General features: G+C 36.8%; 1 protein-coding gene across 5 annotated transcripts; it reads left to right on the top strand.

Moving 5' to 3' along the window:
* The first annotated feature begins 166 nt into the window (after positions 1-166).
* On the top strand, positions 167-24312 carry LOC139126888 (uncharacterized). Of its 5 annotated transcripts, none has more exons than XM_070692814.1 (4): positions 167-381; positions 11408-12117; positions 12698-12819; positions 15469-18981. In XM_070692814.1, exon 4 carries the CDS (start codon positions 17216-17218, stop codon positions 18965-18967), a length of 1752 nt encoding a protein of 583 aa, XP_070548915.1. In that variant the 5' UTR covers positions 167-381; positions 11408-12117; positions 12698-12819; positions 15469-17215; the 3' UTR covers positions 18968-18981. The 5 variants fall into 5 exon arrangements, 2 of the variants coding, with proteins under 2 accessions (XP_070548915.1, XP_070548914.1); XR_011550855.1 differs by lacking the exon at positions 15469-18981 and adding an exon at positions 22463-24312 and having other exon boundaries at positions 360-381; XR_011550854.1 differs by lacking the exons at positions 167-381; positions 15469-18981 and adding exons at positions 3793-3818; positions 22463-24312.

The following is a 24312-nucleotide window of genomic DNA, read 5'->3' as shown; positions in this document are numbered from 1 at the left end:
AACCAGACCTGTAATTTACATTGGGTACAACTTTGTTTTGAAAGTGTATGTTTAACTATTGAAATTTCAGTCCAGGGTGGCGCCACCAAGGGGACAGAATGGAGAATGTTTTGGGAATGCATTGCGTTCATTAAAAAAGGCGCCGGGTTCTGAATCAGTTTAGGATTACACTTTTAGTAATCGGGTAACCGAAGCCGATTTTAAAGTTGCAGCATTATTTACATTGCTTTTCAGTAAAAAACTGAACATATTAAACAAGTGTAACGGTAAAGTGTCACTAAATATGCAGGATATTCACGTTATATATTTAAAAATCGTCTGAAGACATGTCTCGAATATCTGAAAACGAGTCGACATATCTCAGATGACGTTCAACTCAAGGTGAGTATGTTCATCATGTCTATTTTTTACTGCCGATTGATTCGAATTTTAGACCTTAGGAAACTTATGCATGAGGTTTAGACTATGTGTCGATGTGTGTTGGGAGTTCGTACAACACTCGACAATAATTATATAGCGGAAATTTTGATTCCGAAGGAGATTTGAAACATTAAAATGGGTTCGCGATCTTCCAATATGGTGTCTTGAGTTTAGTCACATGGCGTTTTCAATTGCGCAATATTCCAAGACAGCAGAAATGGACGGTGAAAAAAATGTGTTCAAAGTAATGGGTCTTTGTTAATGATAGTGAGATTGGCAGGTTTGTATCGTGAAATATATCTGTTTCCTTCTGGGTATTTTACATTCAGTGGTGTCAACAATAAGTCGTGCAAATGTGCCGTATAAAGTGACGAGTATTTCGTGCTGGTGATTGTGATACTGTTGTCTTGGCACCATCTTGATTTTGCGTCGATACGACAGAATATGTCCAGAACGAGGAAAGTAGGGAAATATCATATTTGCTCAGTTAGCTATTCCGTGGCAAAACGATAGGCTTGTGTGATAAATGGCGGAACATTTGGTCTTAAGTTGTGGTATTTTTTAGTAAATAAATAGCAACCATCAGAGCGACAAATATAGGCTAGTAACCTGACTTAGTGACATGTGAAAATTGCGATTTTGTGATTGTTCACAAATATAGTCCTTAGATTAAGTAATTATTAGACTGTCGACTGAGTGTTGATGTGGAGTGTAGAAGTATATGTGTGTGTGTGTGTGTTTCAATATCAGGGGTTTTATATGTCAGTGCATTGGCAATATGCGATGCCGTTTACCAAATATTTCAGGTAAGTAGAGAATGTTTTGTATAACAGCCATTATGGAATGTTAGAAATCATGTAAAGGACAGTGTTGGCTGTTGAAGTTAAGCTGAGATTCGTTGTTATCATAAATCCTAAGTGCTTCCTTGTAAATTCTGCAGTGTTAAGAAGACATGGCTGATTTGTAGCAATTCTTTTACCATGATGCTGAGTTTAAAGGAGATTTTGAAGAGATGTGATACATAAAAGACAAAGAAAGTGACAAATAGTTATACATGTTGATGAATTGTTGTAAGAAGCTGGTGTTGTTTTCATAGTGAGAGTAATAATCAGTAAATGTGATGAATACTGTTGTTGTGAAATTATGTAGGAAAAGATATTTGCGCTAAAGCATTCCAGTGTAAAAAGTGATGTTGAATGTACACTTATCATAAAGTAACTAGTGTACTGTAGTATTAGGAATGTATGAATGCTAGGGACAACATGGTAGTTTCAATGTGGGTTTTGTATGTACAGTAATCAGTAACTGTGTAAGTAAATGTAAAAAATAGCATCAAGGACAATGTTCATTGAGATTATTACTGTGTTACGGAAGGTCCACAGCAATTTTCAAAGCAATCAGACAAGCCGGTGTAGACAAAAATATTGATTGGACAAAAAAGAGCAAACATTTACCAAAAATTCTGGAACTCTGCACATGTTATCATGAATCCTAAGTGCTTCCTTGTAAATTCTGCAGTGTTAACAAGACATGGCTGATTTGTAGCAATTCTTTTACCATGATGCTGAGTTTAAAGGAGATTTTGAAGAGATGTGATACATAAAAGACAAAGAAAGTGACAAATAGTTATACATGTTGATGAATTGTTGTAAGAAGCTGGTGTTGTTTTCATAGTGAGAGTAATAATCAGTAAATTGTGAAACTATGTAGGAAAAGATATTTACGCTAAAGCATTCCAGTGTAAAAAGTGATCTTGAATGTACACTTATCATAAAGTAACTGTGTACTGTAGTATTAGGAATGTATGAATGCTAGGGACAACATGGTAGTTTAATGTGGGTTTTGTATGTAATCAGTAACTGTGTAAGTAAATGTAAAAAATAGCATCAAGGACAATGTCATTGAGATTATTACTGTGTTACGGACGGTCCACAGCAATTTTCAAAGCAATCAGACAAGCCAGTGTAGACAAAAATATTGATTGGACAAAAAAGAGCAAACATTTACCAAAAATTCTGGAACTCTGCACATGTTATCATGAATCCTAAGTGCTTCCTTGTAAATTCTGCAGTTTTAAGAACACATGGCTGATTTGTAAGCAATTCTTTTACCATGATGCTGAGTTTAAAGGAGATTTTGAAGAGATGTGATACATAAAAGACAAAGAAAGTGACAAATAGCTATACATGTTGATGAATTGTTGTAAGAAGCTGGTGTTGTTTTCATAGTGAGAGTAATAATCAGTAAATGTGATGAATACTGTTGTTGTGAAATTATGTAGGAAAAGATATTTACGCTAAAGCATTCCAGTGTAAAAAGTGATCTTGAATGTACACTTATCATAAGTAACTAGTGTACTGTAGTATTAGGAATGTATGAATGCTAGGGACAACATGGTAGTTTCAATGTGGGTTTTGTATGTAATCAGTAACTGTGTAAGTAAATGTAAAAAATAGCATCAAGGACAATGTTCATTGAGATTATTACTGTGTTACGGAAGGTCCACAGCAATTTTCAAAGCAATCAGACAAGCCGGTGTAGACAAAAATATTGATTGGACAAAAAAGAGCAAACATTTACAAAAAATTCTGGAACTCTGCACATTTGAACAAAATTTGAAAAACCCAATATAAGCTTACATTTGTTTGTCAACTTGTGTGTGTGATTGATGTTTATAAGATATTATGGTGCGACAAAGTTGTTGAATATGCTATACTATGATTTTTAGCTCCCATAGCCCTATGTATATATGGCAATGGAAGCTATTCTTATAGGCTAGGGAACTGTCTGTATGTATGTCTGTATGTCTGTATGTGTGTCCCTCAACATCAAAAACTCCAATGTATCTGGTGCATGGGCAAAATGTAAATATTGGTTGCATGTTATGTATTTCAGTCTGTGTCAAATATTGTAAATGAAAAATCAAGAACAGTTTGCAGTGTGCTTGTAAAAGATAATATGTTTGTTAATACATATTAAAACTGCCTTGCAGTTTGATTGTCTTAAAATTATCACAGAAGTAGAAAATGAAAAGAAACTAATCAAATTGCTGTAACATATTCACCCTCAGTGTCTGTAGGCCTATATTAACATTCAGCTTTTTGTTATATCTTTATCACTCTCCATGGGCCAAGGCACACTTGGGTCAATGTCATCACTGTGTGCCAGTCTGTGAGTGTCAGTCTGTCTGTATGTATGTCCTATTTCATACAATTGTTGGTTTGTTTTGATAACTATATGGGAGCAAACAGTGATATTGTCACTATTTTGATAGTGACTGTAAGAGTATGTGTAAGAATTGTATGTAAAATAGTTGGAATGATCGAGGTATGTTGTGGTCTCTGTGTGTTGCGTTAACTATGAAATTGAACATTTTGGGTAACCAAACATTTCTCACAGTAAGTGTTCTTGTCATGTGTTGTTAGTCATATTTGGTTTTATATATAAATACCAAAAAGAGTTTATATGATGAGTCTAAGTGGCGTCTATGTCTGTATATTTGTGGGTATGTGCGGATGTATGTCCATCACATACAAAGGCTCCCATACCGCCAAAGCTACCGTCTCAGTATTTGGTGTACAGGTAGATGTAGGGTTGAGATGTGAATTTGTTCAAATGAACACATCAGTGTCAAAAGTGTGCAAATGAGGTAAGAAAAAGCGAAATTCTGAAACAGGCTTACTCCACTGACTTGAGTCATTTCCTGTCATTGTCATTGAACTGTTACATATTAACAGACCTGCTCAAACCATATGCAGTAGAGGGAGGAAGACCGTCAGTAGAGGGGAGGAAGACAGTCTGTGGTCAAACTAAGGAGGGCTAGCTGCCTTTCTGCTATGCATGTTGCTAAAGTTGTCCTCCAGTACCTAAAGTTTCAGACCTTAATTACTTTTGTCATTCTTGTTTTTCTGGTTTAAATATTTCTTGTTGTTTTTCTGGTTGTACTGTGCAGAAATCATTGTCATAACATCAACGTAGAATTTTCCTGCACTGAACAGATAGAAACGACATTTATTGTTGATCTTTGCTACCCATACTGGTATGTACCAATTCTGATCAAATTTGAGCGACATTGTATAATTGTGGTATTTTTTTGATAAGAGATTACAATGCTTGTACTTTTAGTGATCATATATTCTTAATGAGAGTGTATTTGAATTTAAGTATTGTTTCTGTGCATGTTAGTATCCACAGATAATTGAGGTGACACTGCTGTTGTAATCAGATGAAATGTAGCAAAGTGTTGATCTTGTTTGTTAAATGTGTAGTTGAGTTTTGTGTGTTTGATACATTTTGAGGGAGGCTGGAGGCTTGGTGTTGTAGGGGAATAAAATAGAGGCATTTATGAACAATTTGTAATCTTGCTAGTCATTGCTACAGAGTTTTTAAGGCTGTATTGTATCACAAGACAGTGAAAGTAGACCATGGAAAAAAACAAGCCATTTTCCTTGTGAAGCTGTCATGGGAGGTTCAGTGTCCCAATGTATGACATCCATTGATAGTTCTGTGATCTGAAAAGTAATTCTACCAACTGTAACGATGCATAATACTGTCTTGACTTCTAACTATTCAGATTGACTTGGTTAGGAGTATGTGTGTATGTATGTATGTATGCATGCATGTATGCATGCATGTATGCATGCATACATGTATGTGTTCCAATTATGCATATATGATGTCTGGCTGCTTGTATGTCTATATAGATGTGTGTATATCAATATGTATGTTTGTATGTGTCTTTGAATGTATATTTGTATCTTATGTATATATGTCTGTCTGTCTTTATGTATGTGTCTGTTGAGCTGTGTATACATGTATGTATGTATGTATGTATGTATGTATGTATGTATGTACACAGGGTTTTACATCACTTTTAACTTTGAGAGTCCCTGGGACTCCTGGTGTTAGAAAATGGGAGTCCTACATCAAAATATGGGGGTCCCAATTTATTTCACAAAAACGTTTTATAGTTTATCAATGCCATGGTCTTCACTGTGTTCAATTAGTATTAATTTGCATACACAGAGACAACAAGGTTCCATATTGTACATGGAGGGGTAACTATTGTGCAACACATGCACACAACTATAGGGCATATTCAACTGACTCTGTATAGTTTGAACCGCCTGTATAACTATAATGAAGAGTTGAAGACAAAACACATTTCACTAACCTTTTTATCGATTAATTTTGGTGTTTGACCCAACTTACATTAGTTTAATTCACGTACGCGTGTGTAACTATCTGTGGCTTATCGAGTCACGGACTCGTACTACCATACATACTAGTCAATCCGTTCGCCAAGTTTGATCACATTTTTTGACAAGCACGCCACAAAATCCGCCACAAAATGGAAAGAAACCACTAAGTATCGAGAAAAAAGTTTCATGTCAGGTTTATTTCAGTTAAAAAAATGCGTAACACGTAGGAAATGTCTCGCAATGTCAACAGTTCAGAACAACTACATTTCATTTACAAACCGGGTCGACTGTTATGGCCGTCTCGCTTCAGGACGGCCGGAGGTCAAATATCAACAGTTTAAAGGGGCTTTTTGGCAGTCAAACGCTTGAAATTCACAAAATACACTTCAATTTAACCGAATCCTTACAAATTTCTCAATCTTGCATGTTTTGGACTTCGAAAACCTTAACCTCGGGTTCCATGTCGAGAGTTAGGCATCACACAGTGCCGCCATCTTGGCCGCCGATACGTTCAAAGTTCACTATCGCGATCGATTTGGTCACCAAATCGCGTCATTTTTCCATAAAATATTCTCAAAAAAACTGTAAAATCTATCATTTCTATCACCCAGAGGGCAGTAGCTTGGCATAATATAGTTGTCTTCCGTGTCTACGGCATGGTAAAGCTTTCAAAACGTACGTACGTGTTTCGTTCAATGCACTGTGGCCGTATCCGCGTACGCACGGTGAAACTGCAGACCTGATTAAATATTCATGAAAACCGCTGACCTCTTTTGAAGAAAGTTCGCATAAATTACTGGAATTTTCGATTGTTAGGCTGCATGATGTCATTATTTTAGTCCTTATATGGTACTAAACTGGGTTCAAAGGGTCAGGAATACCCTCCTTCTGGCTGAGTTCGGCAATGCATAGCTAAGTTAGGCATAAGCATAGAACGCAATCACTGTCGGTTTATATACCGACGTGGCGCTGAGAGCGAGAATGCCGTGTCGGTTTATAAACCGACGCGGCACTTTAAGGGTTAAAGTACGGGGTCGGTAAGGTTTACTGGGATGTGTTTTACGTGTTCAGCAGCTTCGCAAGGTGTACACCAGCAACAGATATTGCTGCGTCCCAAGGGACGCGTGGTTTAGTTTTTGAGGGGTCCTGCGTCCGGTTTTATGCGTAAAGGACGCAGAAATGCGCGTCATGTAAAACCCTGTGTATGTATGTATGTATGTATGTATGCGTGTATGTCATGTCTGTATGTGAGTTGTTCCCTTACCTCCGTACGTGTCTGTATGTGTGTGTGTGTGTGTGTATATATATATATATATATATATATATATATATATATATATATATATATATATATATATATATTATGCAGCGAAACTTCTGTTCAGAAAGACGCGTTTCTGATGTGACTTTTTCATGACAATACTCAGTCTGAGACGCGTTTCAGACGCGTCCAAAACGCGACTGTTATTCATATATGTAAATTGTATGCACCAGAGGTAATGCAAAAAAACCCACCGCTAACTTGTCTAAAGTATGCCAGTAGGTTGCACCAGAATTTTTTCAAGCGAGAGTTACCGTTTTTTTGACGCAGTCAAGAAAATATTCATCAACTTGTCAATTTCATTTGGTATCTCTAAAGTGTCTCAATTTGGATTGACCCTTTGCCCAAAACCCTATCAAGTTTTACAGCCAATGTAGAGTTGCGTTGTCTTGGGGACACAGTGTCCCTCGTATAGACATTGCTGAAATTTTTACTCAACACTTTGCTAATTCATATGCCAAAGTCCGTACGGACATGAAAAACAATGGGTTATATTTTTGTGCTGCCAGGAAATTAGATGGGCATTTCACAGAAGTGGTAAACATTTTGCCAGAATTTGAAACACATCATACGATATACTGTATCCTCAAACACATGCAATGTCATCGCCCCAGCCAGCGTAATTTCCACTCTCATACAGCAGCAGTTACAGAGGAACGGGATAGGTATATGTATAGAGCTCAATAAAGACATGACTTTTACACCTCTCTGTATTTGTCTAACGTAGCATTTCTACAACTATTTCGATAAATAGCTGGGGATATTCATCGTCGTAATCCACGTGCATCTTTATGGCGATAGCTTAGCACTACCCGTTTTTGCGTAGGTCAGCGGAGCGGAGATTTGCTCTGGCTAGCAAGAATGGGGATATTGCGATTTGACGAAGTACACATGAAGCTATAGCCTATAGATAGCACGTTTATAAAAACATGTGGTCAGTTAGAAATATATGTGGGACGTTCGTTTTGCCAAATGCCAGTGAACAAGGAATATGAACGGACAAAAGACAAAAGTCTATAGTCTCTGTCTTGCGTAGTCTTTTTAGAATTGTTTCAGAGCCTGGTACGGCTGGGTCGCTGAGTCCACACCGCTGACATGTTAAAAGTGAACAATTCATGTTCACAGACTAGTTGCGAAACATCCGGACTACATTGCAACCAAGTACCAGGGCAGGTAACTTAAAAAAGTTGTGTTCCCGGGTAAAACTAACCCGTTCTGAGACAATTATACCTTGCAGGTCCAATGTAATAAAATTACAAAAACAAATAAAAGAAAAGTACCAGTGACAGACAGTGGTTTCCATGGGTTTTATGTTCTGTTTGAAAAATTACGAATTTTGGGAAAAAAACAAAACAAGAACACTGAGCACCGAATCAATCCAAATGAATGTTGCTCCGTCAATTTATTACATTTTAAACCACGTGTCCTTTCTACACAGGTCTTGAACGGGAGCGCTAGCGACATGGAAATGAGAACTTACATCTCAATAAAATTTGTTTTGAAAACCTGCAAATTGTATTTTGTCCTTTACTTTTTTCACGTACGACTTTGCTCCTATCTAGGGTAAATAGTTTAACGTGATAGTACGGTAGGTTGTGGTTGTATGGGTCTGTACCGTAAGTCAACGGTAATAATGTTGTAGAAAAATGCAAGTGATTTCGTTGGCTAACTGATTTTGCTTAATTCCGTTTTATTTCTCAGTGAGAAAAGATCTGACTTATGTTTCCGAGGTAGCCGAATTGGCCCACTATCTTACTGAGGCTTGAAGGCCAAGTTTGTCTGTCCAGTGTTTGTTTTCAAAATTATCTGAGCATTTCGAAGCAAACATTGTTGTCACGCTTTTGCACGTAGAAGTATAGCTTGTGTCTACCGGTATTTCTATGCCGCTGTGCAAGACACCGCTGTGTAAAATACAATTCTAGGCTTCGGTGTATGATTATGATTGTGCTGCCGTAAGGTGGCTTTGTATCCGACCGCGGAAAGATGACGAGATACGACTGAAGTTTTAATATTATAATCGAGGTACACCTCTATATATTACGAAGCACCGTCGCGTCTCTTTCCATGAGTTCTTGAATGGACCAGTTGTCAATGTTAGTTCAAACTCGAGTAAAGAAATTCCATGGTGTGAGAAAGTCATGTTGATACGATGTGCAATGAAACTCCTGAAATAAATGTAAGACTATATATCTGTGCCCCTGAAGAATGTATGATTGTGTCGTTGTGTGCATTGTTACATTGTATACAAGTTGTGTATTCATTTTTGAATTGAAAACAAGACAGAAATATGACATACGCATCGACAAATAAAAGAGACTTCAAGAAATATTCATATTTATCAAGGAATGTCCATGGCAGCTCATGAATGTGCACTTATAAAAGTACATGAACGTTTGTTCTCCCAATCAATGCAGTTGCGTAACAGCATGTACAATACTGCACATTACCAGTAGAACTAGGGCACAAGTGGTTAAAACTATAACACAGTGATCGAATAATAATGTATTTAATAAAAGTTTGTTGCTAGACTCCGAACTTGCATTTGTAAAATAATCGCAATCATACCAATCCATAATCCAATAACACTTGGTCAAAATTTGTAAGACAATAGTTGTAAACATAGACACAAAACAGCACAGAACAGACAGTAAATAGACGGTACAAACAAAGTCAAATTCATGAAAGAAAGATATATGGACCTCTGGCCAAAAGACCAAGAAGTGATGTCAGGTGTTTCGAAAATAGTAAGCGCATCCTGCCCCACATGTGGCACCCGCCATATATCAATCTGTAAGTCAGATAGGTAGTGGTCACTAACTAAGGCCCAATGTCACCGATGCCATCAGTGATCATTTGTCGAAGAGAGATATTGTATTTATCTACCAGCTTGCGATACCTGCCAAAAAAGCGTTTGAATGTACAGACAAGTCTTGCTCTGGTGTAACCTTGATTTAACAGTTTGAAAGAGAGATGGCCATGTCTCTCTACAAAATCACCATATGAACTGCATGCTCTTGCATATCGTATAAGCTTGGAAATGTATACCTCATAAGCAGGTGAGAGTGGAATATTACTGATGAGGTGTGGAAAATTAATTATACTAAAGTTGAAATCATCTCTCTTGTCATATAGCCTAGTAGAAAGGTGACCATTGGAGTCAAATTCAAGTAAAATGTCCAGATATGAAGCAGAAGAGGCCGTTTCTGTAGTTTCTTTAATCTTTTTTGTAACTTCATTCGAATTTAGTACAACGCAACTCTGAAATTGCCGAGCCATTCCCTCTATATTTAGAAGTTCCTTTTTAAAACTTTAAATCTTATTTTGTATTCTGTGTTTTTGATGGTCTTCATTTCCCTGGTATTGCAAATAATGACAATGAAGACGTAAAATGACATTTTTTGGACATAATGTGATCATCGAAATTGTGGGAAAGCTGCGTAAAGTCTGCCTATGGTTGATTTCCGCCAGAGGAGAGGTAAATTGTGATTGGGTTCGAACATGAATTCCATTTACAACTGTCGAGTTATTTTACTCAAATGGGAATTAAATCGTTACGTTTTTAACAATAACTGATACATTATAAAATCTGGGTTTTCGTAATAAATTTTATTTGCTATGCGGGCTATCGTTTCTTGGTGTTTTTAATCCTATGCTTGTGTAAAATAGACGCAAGGGTTAAACAGTAATACAGTAATCCGCAATAATATATATGCATACAGTGCAATAAAAAGCTCACAGACACATGAATGAACAGTGTTTCTGTTCATTTTGTCAACAATACCATGACTGTACATACATTTACTACTAGTACTTAGTACGGTATTTTGATATCCAAAATATTTTAGAAGGGAAGATTTTGATTTCATGTACTAGCAATTACTTCGTGGCATCGGTCCAGGCCATTCGATAATGACTTTCTCATGGACATGCACAGTGAACAACGCATGGTCAACACGATATCGGTAATGCAATGAGTTTAGCTGGGTGGTTTTGGAGCAACAACATATAATCAATCGGTCTTTTCTCCAAATGTTTTACACTATGAAACATCGACTAGGCAAAATTTTGCTAGATTAGACAACATTTTATTATGGTAGACGAAAGGAATTGGAGCGTCTAGAATATGACAAAAACGGGAATAGGTGGAGTATTGTATTTACATAACAAGGGCCACTCATGACCTTCTTTCCATTGTGAGATAATGAGCTGGAAGGGTCGTGTTTTAGACGCGTCTTATACGCGTCTCGGACGCGTCTAATCGCCGTCAAACACCCGCCGAGTCTGAACGCAAGTTTTGTTGTGTACTGTATTTTTATATTTGTGTGTCTGTATGTCAGTATTTATATGTGTGTCAGTATTTATATGTATATGTATGTATATATGTATATTTGCAGGGTACCATGTTATTGAAAATGGCCTGTTAAGTTATGCTTTGATGTTAATATTATGTCTCAATATCTTTCAGATGCCCCGCAAGAAGAATTGGAAGAGGAGTGCAGTGCTGAAGAAGAGGTTGAGTTTGGGTCGTGTCCCATCAACCACTGTGCATTTGGACCATACAGTCCTTCAGGACTGTCATAATATTGCAAATGAATCTAGAAATGATGGAAATGTAGTCCTTCGGGACTGTAAAGATGGAAATGTAGTCCTTCGGGACTGTAAAGATGGAAATGTAGTCTCTTGGACTGTAAAGATGGAAATGTAGTCCTTCGGGACTGTAAAGATGGAAATGTAGTCCTTCGGGACTGTAAAGATGGAAATGTTGTCCTTCGGGACTGTAAAGATGGAAATGTAGTCCTTCGGGACTGTAAAGATGGAAATGTAGTCCTTCGGGACTGTAAAGACATGGCAAATGAATCTGGAAATGTAGTCCTTAGGGACTGTAAAGACATGGCAAATGAATGTGCAAATGTGGTCCTTCAGGACTGTAATGACATGGCAAATGAATCTGGAAATGTAGTCCTTCGGGACTCCAATGACATGGCAAGTGAATCTGGAAATGTGGTCCTTCGGGACTCCAATGACATGGCAAATGAATCTGGAAATGTAGTCCTTCGGGACTCCAATGACATGGCAAATGAATCTGGAAATGTGGTCCTTCGGGACTCTGATGACATGGCAAATGAAACTCGAAATGCAGTGCTTCGTGACTCTAATGACATGGCAAATGACAATGTAAGTACTAGGGAAAGATTTATTTCATACAAGGAAGGAAATGAGACATCAGAACATGACATGACTAGTATGGCAATGAAAACTACAAGTAATACTGAATATGAAGTGAGAGTGAATGAAACTGACATTAAAGTTGATAAAATGATTGACAGTGAGAAGGTTAAGATACAAATCAAATGCTCAAACTTAGTGCAGGGCAGTTTTAACCAAAGTCATGCTCAATTTGGTGAGAACAGTGGGAGGCAGTGTGTTGCTAATAGCTATGTTTCTGTACTGTACAGTAAAATAAAAAATGTGCAAATGTGGAATACGTGCGACATGGATTTAATACTGCAAACAGGTAATGAATTGTATAGTTGTGTGCAGCAATCACCATCAGTTATGGATGTTTATCTTTTAGTCACAGAACTACCACAGTCTATTGAGTTGTTTGACACAAGGTTTAAGTCAAGTTTTGGACAATCTGTCACAGGTCTAATAGGTGAAGATATCAATATAGATAGTTTTGTGATGTCTTTGTACAATGCATTAGTAGTGACATTAACACAATATGATGCATGTTTTGTTAATTTTGGAGCAGCTGTTTTTGCCGTATTGAAGAAAGAGAATATCTTCTATACATTTGACAGTCACTCAAGAGACTCAAATGGCATGGTTACAGCAAATGGCACAAGTGTACTGATACCATTGGACAGTATTGAGGTAGTGTATAAACATTGCTGTAATTTAGCTACTTCTATGGGTATTGGTAGAAATGAACAGTTTGAAGTGACTGGAATTACTGTGAATATTGAATCTGACTGTGTTGCCAATGTAAGTAATGGAGACAGTAACAATGATGATGAAGTAGTTGTTGTTGGCATAGAAGAGACACCACAGTTATATTGCCCTTTGGATTTTGAGTTGTGTGAAATGCTGTGCAATGAACTAAGCATTAAGAATGAAAATGTTGCATATTTACACAGTGGTCCAGGTATTGAAATGGGTGACCCTTGTAGAACAAAGAAAATCAAGGAGGATGGAAATTGTTTCTTTAGAGCGGTATCATATGCATTGTGTGGTACAGAGAATAATCATGATGTAATTCGATTGGCCATTGTTAAGCATCTTAAAGAGAACTCTGCAGTATTCTATTGTCATTTAAGATCTGGATATCAGTCAGTTGATGAATACCTTGTAAAATCTCACATGCAAGATTTGGGAACATGGGCAACCGAAGTAGAAATACTAGCAACTGCAAACCTTTTGAAATCAGATGTTGTCACTTTTAGTAGAGGTAAATGGTTGAAATATTCTAGCACTCAGATTAACAAAAACAGTGAAACTACTGGTAAATCAATATTTCTGAAACACTGTATGGAAGTTCACTATGAATTTGTGGAATGTGTCAAGCCTCCAGGTGTTTTAGTGTATGAATGTGGCCACAATGCAATGAATACATCAACGAATACAACTAAAGTCATGGGAAATGTTCCACACCGTAAAGTTAAGAGGAGTTTAGGAACTGATGTAAATGAAGTAGTGGACCCAAAACATGTCGATGGGAGAAAAAGAGCTGGAAAACAACTGAAGTATGAGGAGAATGTAGTATCTGTTGATGAGATTTGTAGATCAATAGCACATCGAGTCTTGAAACGGAAACGACCATGTACAGTTACTGATCGAAGTACTTTGATTAAGAAACAAAAACGAGAAAAGGAACAACAGAAATATTGGAGAGAATTTGAATTCCATGCAAAAAAGAAAAGTGCTGTGAATAGGCACTACATAGATAATGCTGTAAATAAGAAAGCAAGAGCAAAACAAATGTATATTGAGAATGAGTGTTATAGGGAAGCTAAAAAAGGAAAAGGGAAACAAATGTATAAAAACAAAGAGTGTTATAGGCAAACTAAAAAAGCACAAGCAAAACAAATGTATACAGACAACGAGTGTTATAGGGAAGCTAAAAAAGGAAAGGGAAACAAATGTATAAAAACAAAGAGTGTTATAGGCAAACTAAAAAAGCACAAGCAAAACAAATGTATGCAGACAAGGACTGTTATAGACAAGCTAAGAGAGCACAAAGTATTGTGAAATATGAAAAGAATGAAATTCATAGAGAGGATGTTAAGGCACGAAGTATTCAGAAATATGCAGACAATGAATGTCATAGGGAGGATGTTAGGTCACGAAGTATTCAGAAATATGCAGACAATGAATGTCATAGGGAGGATGTTAGGTCACGAAGTATTCAGAAATATGCAGACAATGAATGTCATAGGGAGGATGTTAGGTCACGAAGTATTCAGAAATATGCAGACAATGAATGTCATAGGGAGGATGTTAGGTCACGAAGTATTCAGAAATATGCAGACAATGAATGTCATAGGGAGGATGTTATGGCACGAAGTATTCAGAAATATGCAAATAATGAGAGTCATAGGGAAGATGTGAAATCACAAAGTATTGAAAAGTATAGACACAATCCGTCTCATAGGGAAGCTGTCAAAGCTAGAAGTATTGAAAAGTATGAAGTGAATCAGTGTCATAGAGCAGCTGTAAAGGCAAGAAGTGTCCAGAAATATCAGGAAAATGAGAGTCACAGGGAGTTGGTTAAAGCAAGATACATTAGAAAGTATAAAGATAGTGAAAGCTACAGGGATGATACTAAGTGTAGGGTATTTGCTGCTCGACAGTCCAAAGCTAATAAACAGAAGAACATTGAAACTGTTATAACTATGTTTCGAAATGAAATAGTTCATGGCCCCAATTATGTATGTTCAGTTTGCTATCGACAACTTTTCAAAAATCAAGTAATACAGTGTAAAAGAGAAATATATTCGAAGAAAGGAGGCTTTGTAGCAAAGATTGCAAAGAAGTGTCTTGAATTTCACCAATGCACAGATGTATGTGATAGTGACTGTTTATATTGGAGACAGAAACAACAGAAATTAATGTGGATATGTTATACTTGTCATCGTAAATTGTTGAATGGGAATATGCCGGCAGAAGCTGCAGCTAATAATCTTCATGTAATGAATATTCCAAAAGAACTGAAATGCTTAAATTCTCTAGAGCAACATTTGATTGCTTTGCATATTCCATTTATGAAAATGTTAGCTCTACCAAAAGGTGGTCAGAATGGTGTACATGGACCTGTTCTTTGTGTTCCTTCTAGCCTAGAGAAAGGTACTTATGTTTTGCCGCGACAGGAGTCAGATGATCAAATGATTAGGGTGAAATTGAAACGGAAACTCAGTTATAAAGGTCATTACCAATATCAATATGTGAATGATTCGAAGATCAAAAGTGCACTTCATTACCTAACAATGAACAATAAGTGGTACAGAGGTATTTCTTTCAATAAAGATTGGAGGAATCCATTGTCCAGAATTGATGAAGGAGATGAATGTATTTCTGATGAAGATGGTACAAGACATGAGAGTGATAAACAAAGACAGAACCACAGGATGATGCTAGAAATATTGAATCACAGGATAATGCTGGAAATAGCAAATCAGGAGATAATGCTGAGAATACAGAATCACAGGATAATTCAGGAATGCAGACGCAGAAAATGATGATAAGAATAGTGAAGAGCAGCAAGGAATGTTCATGGATACATGTCTTCAACCTGTTGACATAGCTCAGGAAGTTCTTGATCAGCATTTTGACAAAATCTATTGTGTTGCTCCTGCAGAAAGAAATCATCCTGTTGAAATGTTAAGTGATGAAAGTAATGAAGCAAAGTCTTTCCCTGTATTGTACCCTATGGGTCACCAACTTTTCTGGACAGTCGCGAAGTTAGAATTACACTTGCACGATATCTTCATAATCGTTTGATGAATGTAGATAGCAGGTTTGCGAGAAACACCGACTTCATATTTTATGCTCAGTGTTTATCAGAGGTGCAACAAGTGTTGTCAAATGTGTCTATAGCAATGCGGAAAGGGTCTAGCAAAACATGCCGTGAAATATAACTGCTTCAAGTTTGACAGATGAACAATCACTAAAGAAAATTTTAAATTATGATGAAGGTTACAAATTTCTGAAACCAATCCGAGGAACACCACCTTATTGGCAAAGTGCACAGAAAGATCTGTTTGCAATGGTGAGGCAGCTAGGTATTCCGACGTGGTTTTGCTCATTTTCATCTGCTGATATGAGATGGCCTGAGATGGTTGATAGTATTCTTGAAGCACAAGGTGATATTCGCAAAGCAGAAGAGCTGGACTGGTCAGAGAAATGTGCTGTGTTAAGAGATAACCCTGTAACAGCTGCTCGAATGTTTGATCAGAGATTTCATTACTTTTTGACTCAAGTAATAATGTCACCAGCAGAACCTATCGGTAAAATTGAAGATTACTTTTATCGAGTTGAGTTCCAGCAACGTGGTTCACCACATACACATTGTCTGTTTGGGTGAAGGATGCACCAAAAGTAGACAAAGATGATGACGATGATGTCACTTCATTTGTTGACAAATATGTGACTTGTGAAATGCCATGCTCAGAATATGATGAAGAACTTCATGAAATTGTAAACAGTGTTCAAAAACACAGCACACGGCATTCAAAATCTTGTAGAAAACATGGTACTGATTGTAGATTCAACTTTCCCAGACCACCTTCTGAAAAAACGTTTATTGCTCGACCTGACACTGATGCTCAGTTGCCTGAAGTCATAAGAAAGGCTGTTAGTGATTTAGATAAAGCACTCAGTGGAATCAATTCCAATAGTACAGAAAGTTCTGTTGAATACTATGAAGTAGACGAAGTTGAATCAGATCAGCACCAAAAGTACTAAGTAAAGGTGAGGCCAAGAAAATTCTGTCGAAAATCTGGACTGCACTTTCAGATTCTGAGAAGACTTTCTCAACAGTTGAATCTCTGTTTACTAGCATAGGAGTTACACAAGACTTGTTTGAGAGAGCGTGCAGTGTATTAACTAAGAAAACCAGTGTGGTCTTGAAAAGAGAATCAACTGATGTGTGGGTAAACCAATACAACAAGGACTTGTTACGATGTTGGAATGCTAATATGGATATACAATTTGTTGTTGATGCATATAGTTGCATTGTGTACATTATTAGTTACATTCCAAAGCTGAAAGAGAAATGGGCTTACTGTTGGATCATGCACAAAAGGAAGCTTCTAAAGAAGATAATGTAGATGCCAAGAAAGCACTTAGACGATTGGGATTGTTATATGTTAATAATCGAGAAGTGAGTGCCCAAGAAGCTGTGTATAGAGTGTGCAACTTGAGGTTGAAAGAAGGATCAAGAAAAGTACACTTTATCCCAACAGGGGATAACCCTATCAAAATGAGTTTACCTCTTGAAATTCTACAAATGAGAAGTGAAGAAGGTGATCTTAATGAGGAGGAAATCTGGATGACTAGCATCATAGATCGTTATAAAAACAGACCAGATGGAGATATATTTGATGAAATGTGTCTTGCTAGTTTTGTATCTGAGTACAGAATAATGTCGTCATCAGAGGTGTCAAATACATGTTCAAAGAAGAATGTAGTTAAACTGAAAAATGGTTTTGGTCATATGAAGAAAAGAACTCGAACTGCTCCAGCTGTGGTGAGATATGCAAGGTTTTCAGCAATGAAACAGCCAGAGAAGTATTATCAAAGCATTCTTCAACTGTTCTTGCCATATCAGTTTGATGCTCAGTTGAAACCTGACAACTTTAATTCATATGAAGAATTCTATAACACTGGTGCAGTGAAGTGTGGTAGCAAAGCTGTAGAAAGGGTGAAGGCTATAGTTGAAAGGAATAGAGCAGTCTTTGAAAAAGAAGCTGATGTACTAGATTCAGCAGAGGAGATCCTTCGAACAAGTGATAACTTGGAAGATGCATGGGCTCAAATTCATCCAGAGTCTGAAATAGATAGATTGGAAAGTTTACAAGAGAGGAAGGACAATTATGTGTCAGATGAAGGAGAAAATGATGAATCTATACCTGACTTGCTGGAGAAAAAACAGAAAGTGTCAGCCTCAGAAGTGTATCACCAGTGTGGAATGTCAAGGAATGAAGCTGTAATATTGCTAAGATCTTTAAATAGCACACAGAGAGAGATATTTTACAAAGTGCGGCAGTGGTGTCTCAACAAAGCCAATGGAAAAAGTGTTGAAGCTTTTCACATGTTTCTAACTGGAGGTGCAGGCACAGGAAAATCTCATTTAATCAAAGCAGTGTACTATGAAGCATCACGAATTTTGGCTCGTATTCTACCAAATCCAGATGATGTATCAGTTTTGTTAACAGCACCAACTGGTGTAGCTGCGTTTAATATAAATGCGAATACCATACACAGTACCTTCTCAATAGCTATTGATGCACAACTCCCATACCAACCACTTGGAGATGAAAAAATAAACACGCTGAGATCCAAGCTTGGTAGTCTTCACGTTCTCATTATTGATGAAATTTCTATGGTTGATAAGAAACTACTTGGCTATGTGCATGGAAGATTGAGACAAATCAAACAAACTGGTGATCAGTTGCCATTTGGTGGTGTAGCAGTGATTGGTGTAGGTGATTTTTACCAATTACCACCAGTGAAGGGAAAGGCATTATATGCCAACAATGAAGGAGTTGATCTCTGGAATGATTACTTTTCCATTGCTGAATTGACTGAAGTAGTGAGACAGCAAGACTCTGAATTTGCCGAAACATTGAACGTAATCAGAAAAAGACAGAAATCTGATGATTTAGATGCTCATGTTGTTACTATGCTTCAAATTGTGAAACTGGTGAGGAGGGTAAAGGAATTCATATTTTTGCAACCAACCGAAAAGTTGATGAATGTAACATTAGAAACTTCACTCGTTAAGTTCAGATGTAATTTGTATTAATGCACAGGATTTGTACAGAGATCCCAAACAAAGAAATTAGTCAAAGTGAGTGGGCAACATCGTAAAGTGTACAATCAATTTGGCAAAGACTGTTACTCTGGCCGTTGGTGCTCGTGTGATGTTGACAAAGAATATTGATGTGTCTGATGGTTTAGTGAATGGCGTTTTTGGCATTGTGTCATACATACATGTGGAATCCAGAGAGAGTTTTCCATCTACTATATATGTTTGTTTTGACAATGAAAAGGTTGGTGCAAAACTTCGCCGCCATACAGAGACATTATCAATGATACCAGAAAAAAGCACGCCAATCAAGTGTGAGGAAGACAAAGTGAATAACTGTGGAAGTATACGGCGTCAATTCCCACTGAAGCTCGCCTGGGCTAGTACTGTACATAAAGTGCAAGGATTAACTGTAGATGAAGCTGTAGTATCATTGGACAAAATATTCCAACCAGGACAAGCTTATGTAGCCTTAAGTCGAGTAAAGTCTCTAAGTGGACTTACTATAACCGATTTCCAACAATCAGCTATATACTGCAATGACAAAATTGATGCTGCCCTGTCCTGTATGCCAAAGTTCATGACATCGTCAGAAGGAACTTATAATGCAGATAGTTCATGTACCATAATGCTGCATAACATAGAGGGTTTGCACTCTCATTTTGAAGATCTGAGAAATGACCATAGATTTATGACAGTTGATTTTATATGCTTGACAGAAACTTGGCTACCAACCTCAGATATGCAGAATGATTTGCAATTAACTGGTTTTGCACTTTATCACAAGCCAAGAGAACTTTGTTACGATACATCTGACCCAGTGACATCTGAATTGAAGCAGCAAGCTCATGGTGGAGTAGGCATTTATTCAAGTGTGGATCAATGTATTGAAATCTTGGAATTGTGTATAACAAATCTGGAATATCTTGCATTCTATGTTAAGAGATAAGATTGACAGTAGCTGTTATATATAGACCTAAGTCTTATAAAGCTGATGTGTTCAAGAGAAATCTGTTGAAATTAGTGATAGAGATTGAGAAGATCCCTGGTGGCAACATCATCATTGGTGATTTCAATGAAAACATATTTGTGTCTTCATGTTTGCTGAAATTGATGGAGCAGAGAGGCTTCTCACAGTGTGTTTCAGAGGCAACAACAGAAAGTGGAACATTGATTGACCATGTTTATGTGAAAAATGTAGACAGTGTAGGTGTCGAAGTTATACAAACTTATTTTAGTTTTCACAATGCACTTTTGTTGAAGATTTGAATGCATGCAAAGGTGTCATGTTAACTGTTTACCTTTGTGATGAAAGATGAGCTAGTGCTACATATGCTGTATGTGGTATATGAGTAGTTTACAGACTAGTATTGTACAAAGTAGAAGTTTTCAGGGAAACATTTCCTTGAATGGTAGTGAAAAAGGGTAAATATGCAAATGGTCAAGTGACTCATAATTCCAATAATATCACCATCACTTGTGAACTTAATGCAAGATATGGTTTTTAAAGTGTGTGTAGATTACAATCTTCTGAAGCTGTTTCATTGACCATGTTTATGGAAAAGGAATCACAAAAGGTTATCCCGTCCTGATGAAAATAAGAAACAGATGGGGAGGGCTGATTGTGACGGGCCCCCATATGTGTGTGTGTGTGTGTGTGTGTGTGAGTGTGTGTGTGCTTGCATACAGGGCCGTAGCCTGAAAGGGGTACTGGAAAAAATCTAAGAACAGTGTGCGCTCTTAGCCAATGTGAAACACCACTTTCCAAACAAAGTCACAGGTAAAGCAAGGAAATTATGCATAGGAGATGTAAAGGTATAGAATCCTTATTTAACTAAAACTTTTGACTGCACGTGGTGTATGCTTCAGGGCACACTGTCCTAGAATTTTTCACATGTAATAATATTAAGTAATATAGGAGCTTAGCATTCCTGAAAAATCACCATTGTACTTCCAAAAGTGTTATGAGCACTGGTATTTACTTTGAAGGCAGGTGTAATGTGACTTGGGTAGAAGTTAGCATTACTAATGTAAACATTTAGTTGTATCAACCTTTTAGGTCACAATTTGTGGTTTGTGTAGTGACTGACTGGCTATTAATTCCTCAATCAGCCAGTGATGTAAATGACATGCTTATCATTACAATTGCATATGTTTAAGGATATATGGATAGACAATAAAATAGCCACTAATAGATGCATAGCTAAAGTTGAACCGTACCACTACAAAAATGTTCTACTGACAAACAGAGGTGCTATACATGTCTATTTTTAAAACTAACAATTTCATGTTATTACCATTTACACAACTGTGATGTACCATAGTGTTCAGAATATTTCATCTCTGTCTGTATGTTGTAAATATTCAATGTTAGCCAGAAGGAGAGACAAGATCATATGATCCTATGTTTATTCTACAAAATGAACATTTATATTTGAATTGTAAAATTCAGTGCACACAGACATAGTGTGTAGTGTTTGAGTGTAGTGAGAGAAAAATAATTAGTAATTTACCCAAGCCCAAGGTTCTGTCAGGTTACGGCCCTGTTATGCACAGTGGGAGGTGGGCTTTGAAATGATTGAAAGCTATGTGTTTGTTGAATTGCTTCAGAAGCACAATGTAACTAACTCTGTTAGCAATTGACATTTAAAGTTGTTGGTCTGCAAAGAGGTGAAATTATAGATATCAGACACACAAAAAGAATACAAACTGTAAACTCATTATGTGGAGTGGTGAATGGAGGTTTAACAGATGCAGAAAGTAAAGATGACCTACCATTGAACAATGTATTTTGAGATTCAGCAAGAAATGTCCTTTCTGCCTTGCAATGGACTATCAAATGCTGCTGAAATGAAGTCGCTTGAAGTGATCTGTATTCATTTAAATCTGTTCTATGGAGATAGGGATGTTCTACCCAGAAAATATAGCTGACATTCTAGCCAATGAGCTTAGTGAAACCAGGCCATAGTATGTCACTGAAGTTGTTTGTCTTGAAAGGTACGCACTGCACAGTAATAATGAAACATTCGTAATAGCATTACATGTGAAATAATAAATGACCTTATGTAAATATTTTTGGGAAAAGAGAATGTTTTAAGAATAGATTTGTTATCGAGTAGCAGACTTGTTTAGTTGCAATGTAAAATAGCATGTAATATGTGTGAAAGAATTTCTGAACAGTTCTCTATACACAAGTGGATTACTCAATTGTCTTCTGTACTTTTATTCAGTGAATGCAACCTTTAGTTTTGTGAATGGTGATTTGTGCCAGGAAAAACATGACATAGTAGAAATTTTGGTGTTGTTGACTTTGACTGTGTCATTCATAACAAGTTCATATAGGAAATTAAGATAGTGCAATGAAGTAAATATAACATATTAAAAGCTAATGCTGGCCTCATCCAAATGGCATATTATGGCATAACACACCTAAACCAAGTTGACAAATTTTAGTATCAGTAATATATGTATTTTGTCTGATTTCATTTTCAGGGTGCAATATCAAGTCACCTATGGACTAATCACAATGAAAGAGGCATGTTTCATTCTCAAATTAAAGCAACTTTCACATCAGTGTGCAACAGTGCCATGGGACAGTAACTGAGAGTTCATATGATTCTAATTTGGATGACTGTAACAGAAGGATACTCAAGTCATTTATTTTCATTGCCAGGAAGATATTTTCTGCAGATGATAAGAGCAGATGATAAGTCTGGACATTGAAGTGTCTTGCCACAGGAGAGAATGCATTTATGTGAATAACATATTCTGAATATCTCACAACACTGTGGAGTATGGAAATGTTCTCTACACTAATGTACCAGTGTCACTGTACAATATTGCCATCCCACAGATCTGTGAAGCAAGGGAAACAACAGAATGTTCCATTGCTTGTAACTTTTATGACTATAGAAGATGACACACAATGCGTCATTCTCTTTCTGAGTGTGACCCTGTCTGCAGATGGTGGCAAGGCACAATAAACAAGAAGTACTCAGATTGTTTTCCAAATAGAATAGAACAGATGTGACAATACCTCTAATTTCGGTAACTGCAGAATATTGATCTCACCTTGGTTATGGGCATTGTCAGATGTGGGCATTTTCTGCAAATGATAACAGCCCATGACAAAGCTGTATTGACAGTGTTTTCCAAATGGCACAATACATATGGAAGTAACAGAACCTGATTATGTCAGAACACTTGCTAAATATATTGATGTAAACTAGTCCTGTTGGTGCATATTGTGCTCTGCATGACTCACTTTGAGGTGGATGGTACTATGTCACGGTAGCATTCATCAAAGTGACGTCCATACACATTTGCCGTGTTTCAGTCCAAGTAGTCATTGTGGTAGTGACAACTCTTGTAAAATTGCACATATTGTTAAAGGAAAGTTGTCATTGAATAATATAAGCTGTGAGGCTCTTTATTTATTGAGGTTCATCACCACAGATTTGATATTCAAGAAGGCTATTTATGAAAAAGTGCATAAAAGTGTTTCAAAGAGATGTGGCTTGAGCATGGATTATGGTGTCACTATAACATAGTCATATTCATTTTATGCAACATTCAACTGTATTTCCACTCCACTGTGCTATTTACAGTTAACTGTATTATATAATGAAAATATCCTTGATTGTATAGCAACTGTAGTTTTAGTTAACTGTAGGATGTAATTTATATATCGCTGAAGGAAATGCTTTTTCTGAATTATTCACCTGTATGTATTGGCCATGTATGAGATGTGCTGTTCATTTCCTCAACACAACAATGAGGTCCATAATAATTCATTTCAAAAAGAGCATATCATTTGACCTGCATCCAAAAACATCTGTACCACCAGGGGGATTATAGTCTATAGAAACTATTGGAATGAATATCTATCTGGTATCCATCGTCAGCGCGTACCGTATGTATGTATGTATGTATGTACCGTATGTATGTATGTGCATATGTACCTGTCTACATATGTACTTATGTATGTATGTATGTATGTATGTATGTATGTATGTATGTATGTATGTATGTATGTATTTTTGAATGTCCTTAGAGAATATTTTGAGAATACCAGTACCTACAGATTTGATATGTGTTGTGAGGATTCAAAATATTTTGTCTGTTTTTTGTTTTTGATGTTTTTGAAAATATACTGTACTATTTCCAGATAACTGTAGTATGTAATATCCTTGATTGTATAGCAACTGTATTTCAAGTTAACTGTAGTATGTAATTTATATATCCTCAATTGTATAGCAACTGTATTTCCAGTTAACTGTATTATGTAATTTATATATCCTTGAAGATTATATATCCTTGAATAAAGTGCTGTGTTCAAAATT

Source organism: Ptychodera flava, unplaced genomic scaffold, assembly GCF_041260155.1.
Source record: "Ptychodera flava strain L36383 unplaced genomic scaffold, AS_Pfla_20210202 Scaffold_150__1_contigs__length_94849_pilon, whole genome shotgun sequence".
NCBI classification, from domain to species: domain Eukaryota; kingdom Metazoa; phylum Hemichordata; class Enteropneusta; family Ptychoderidae; genus Ptychodera; species Ptychodera flava.
Note: the sequence above shows the minus strand (reverse complement) of the source record. Positions and strands in the feature narration are given on the sequence as shown.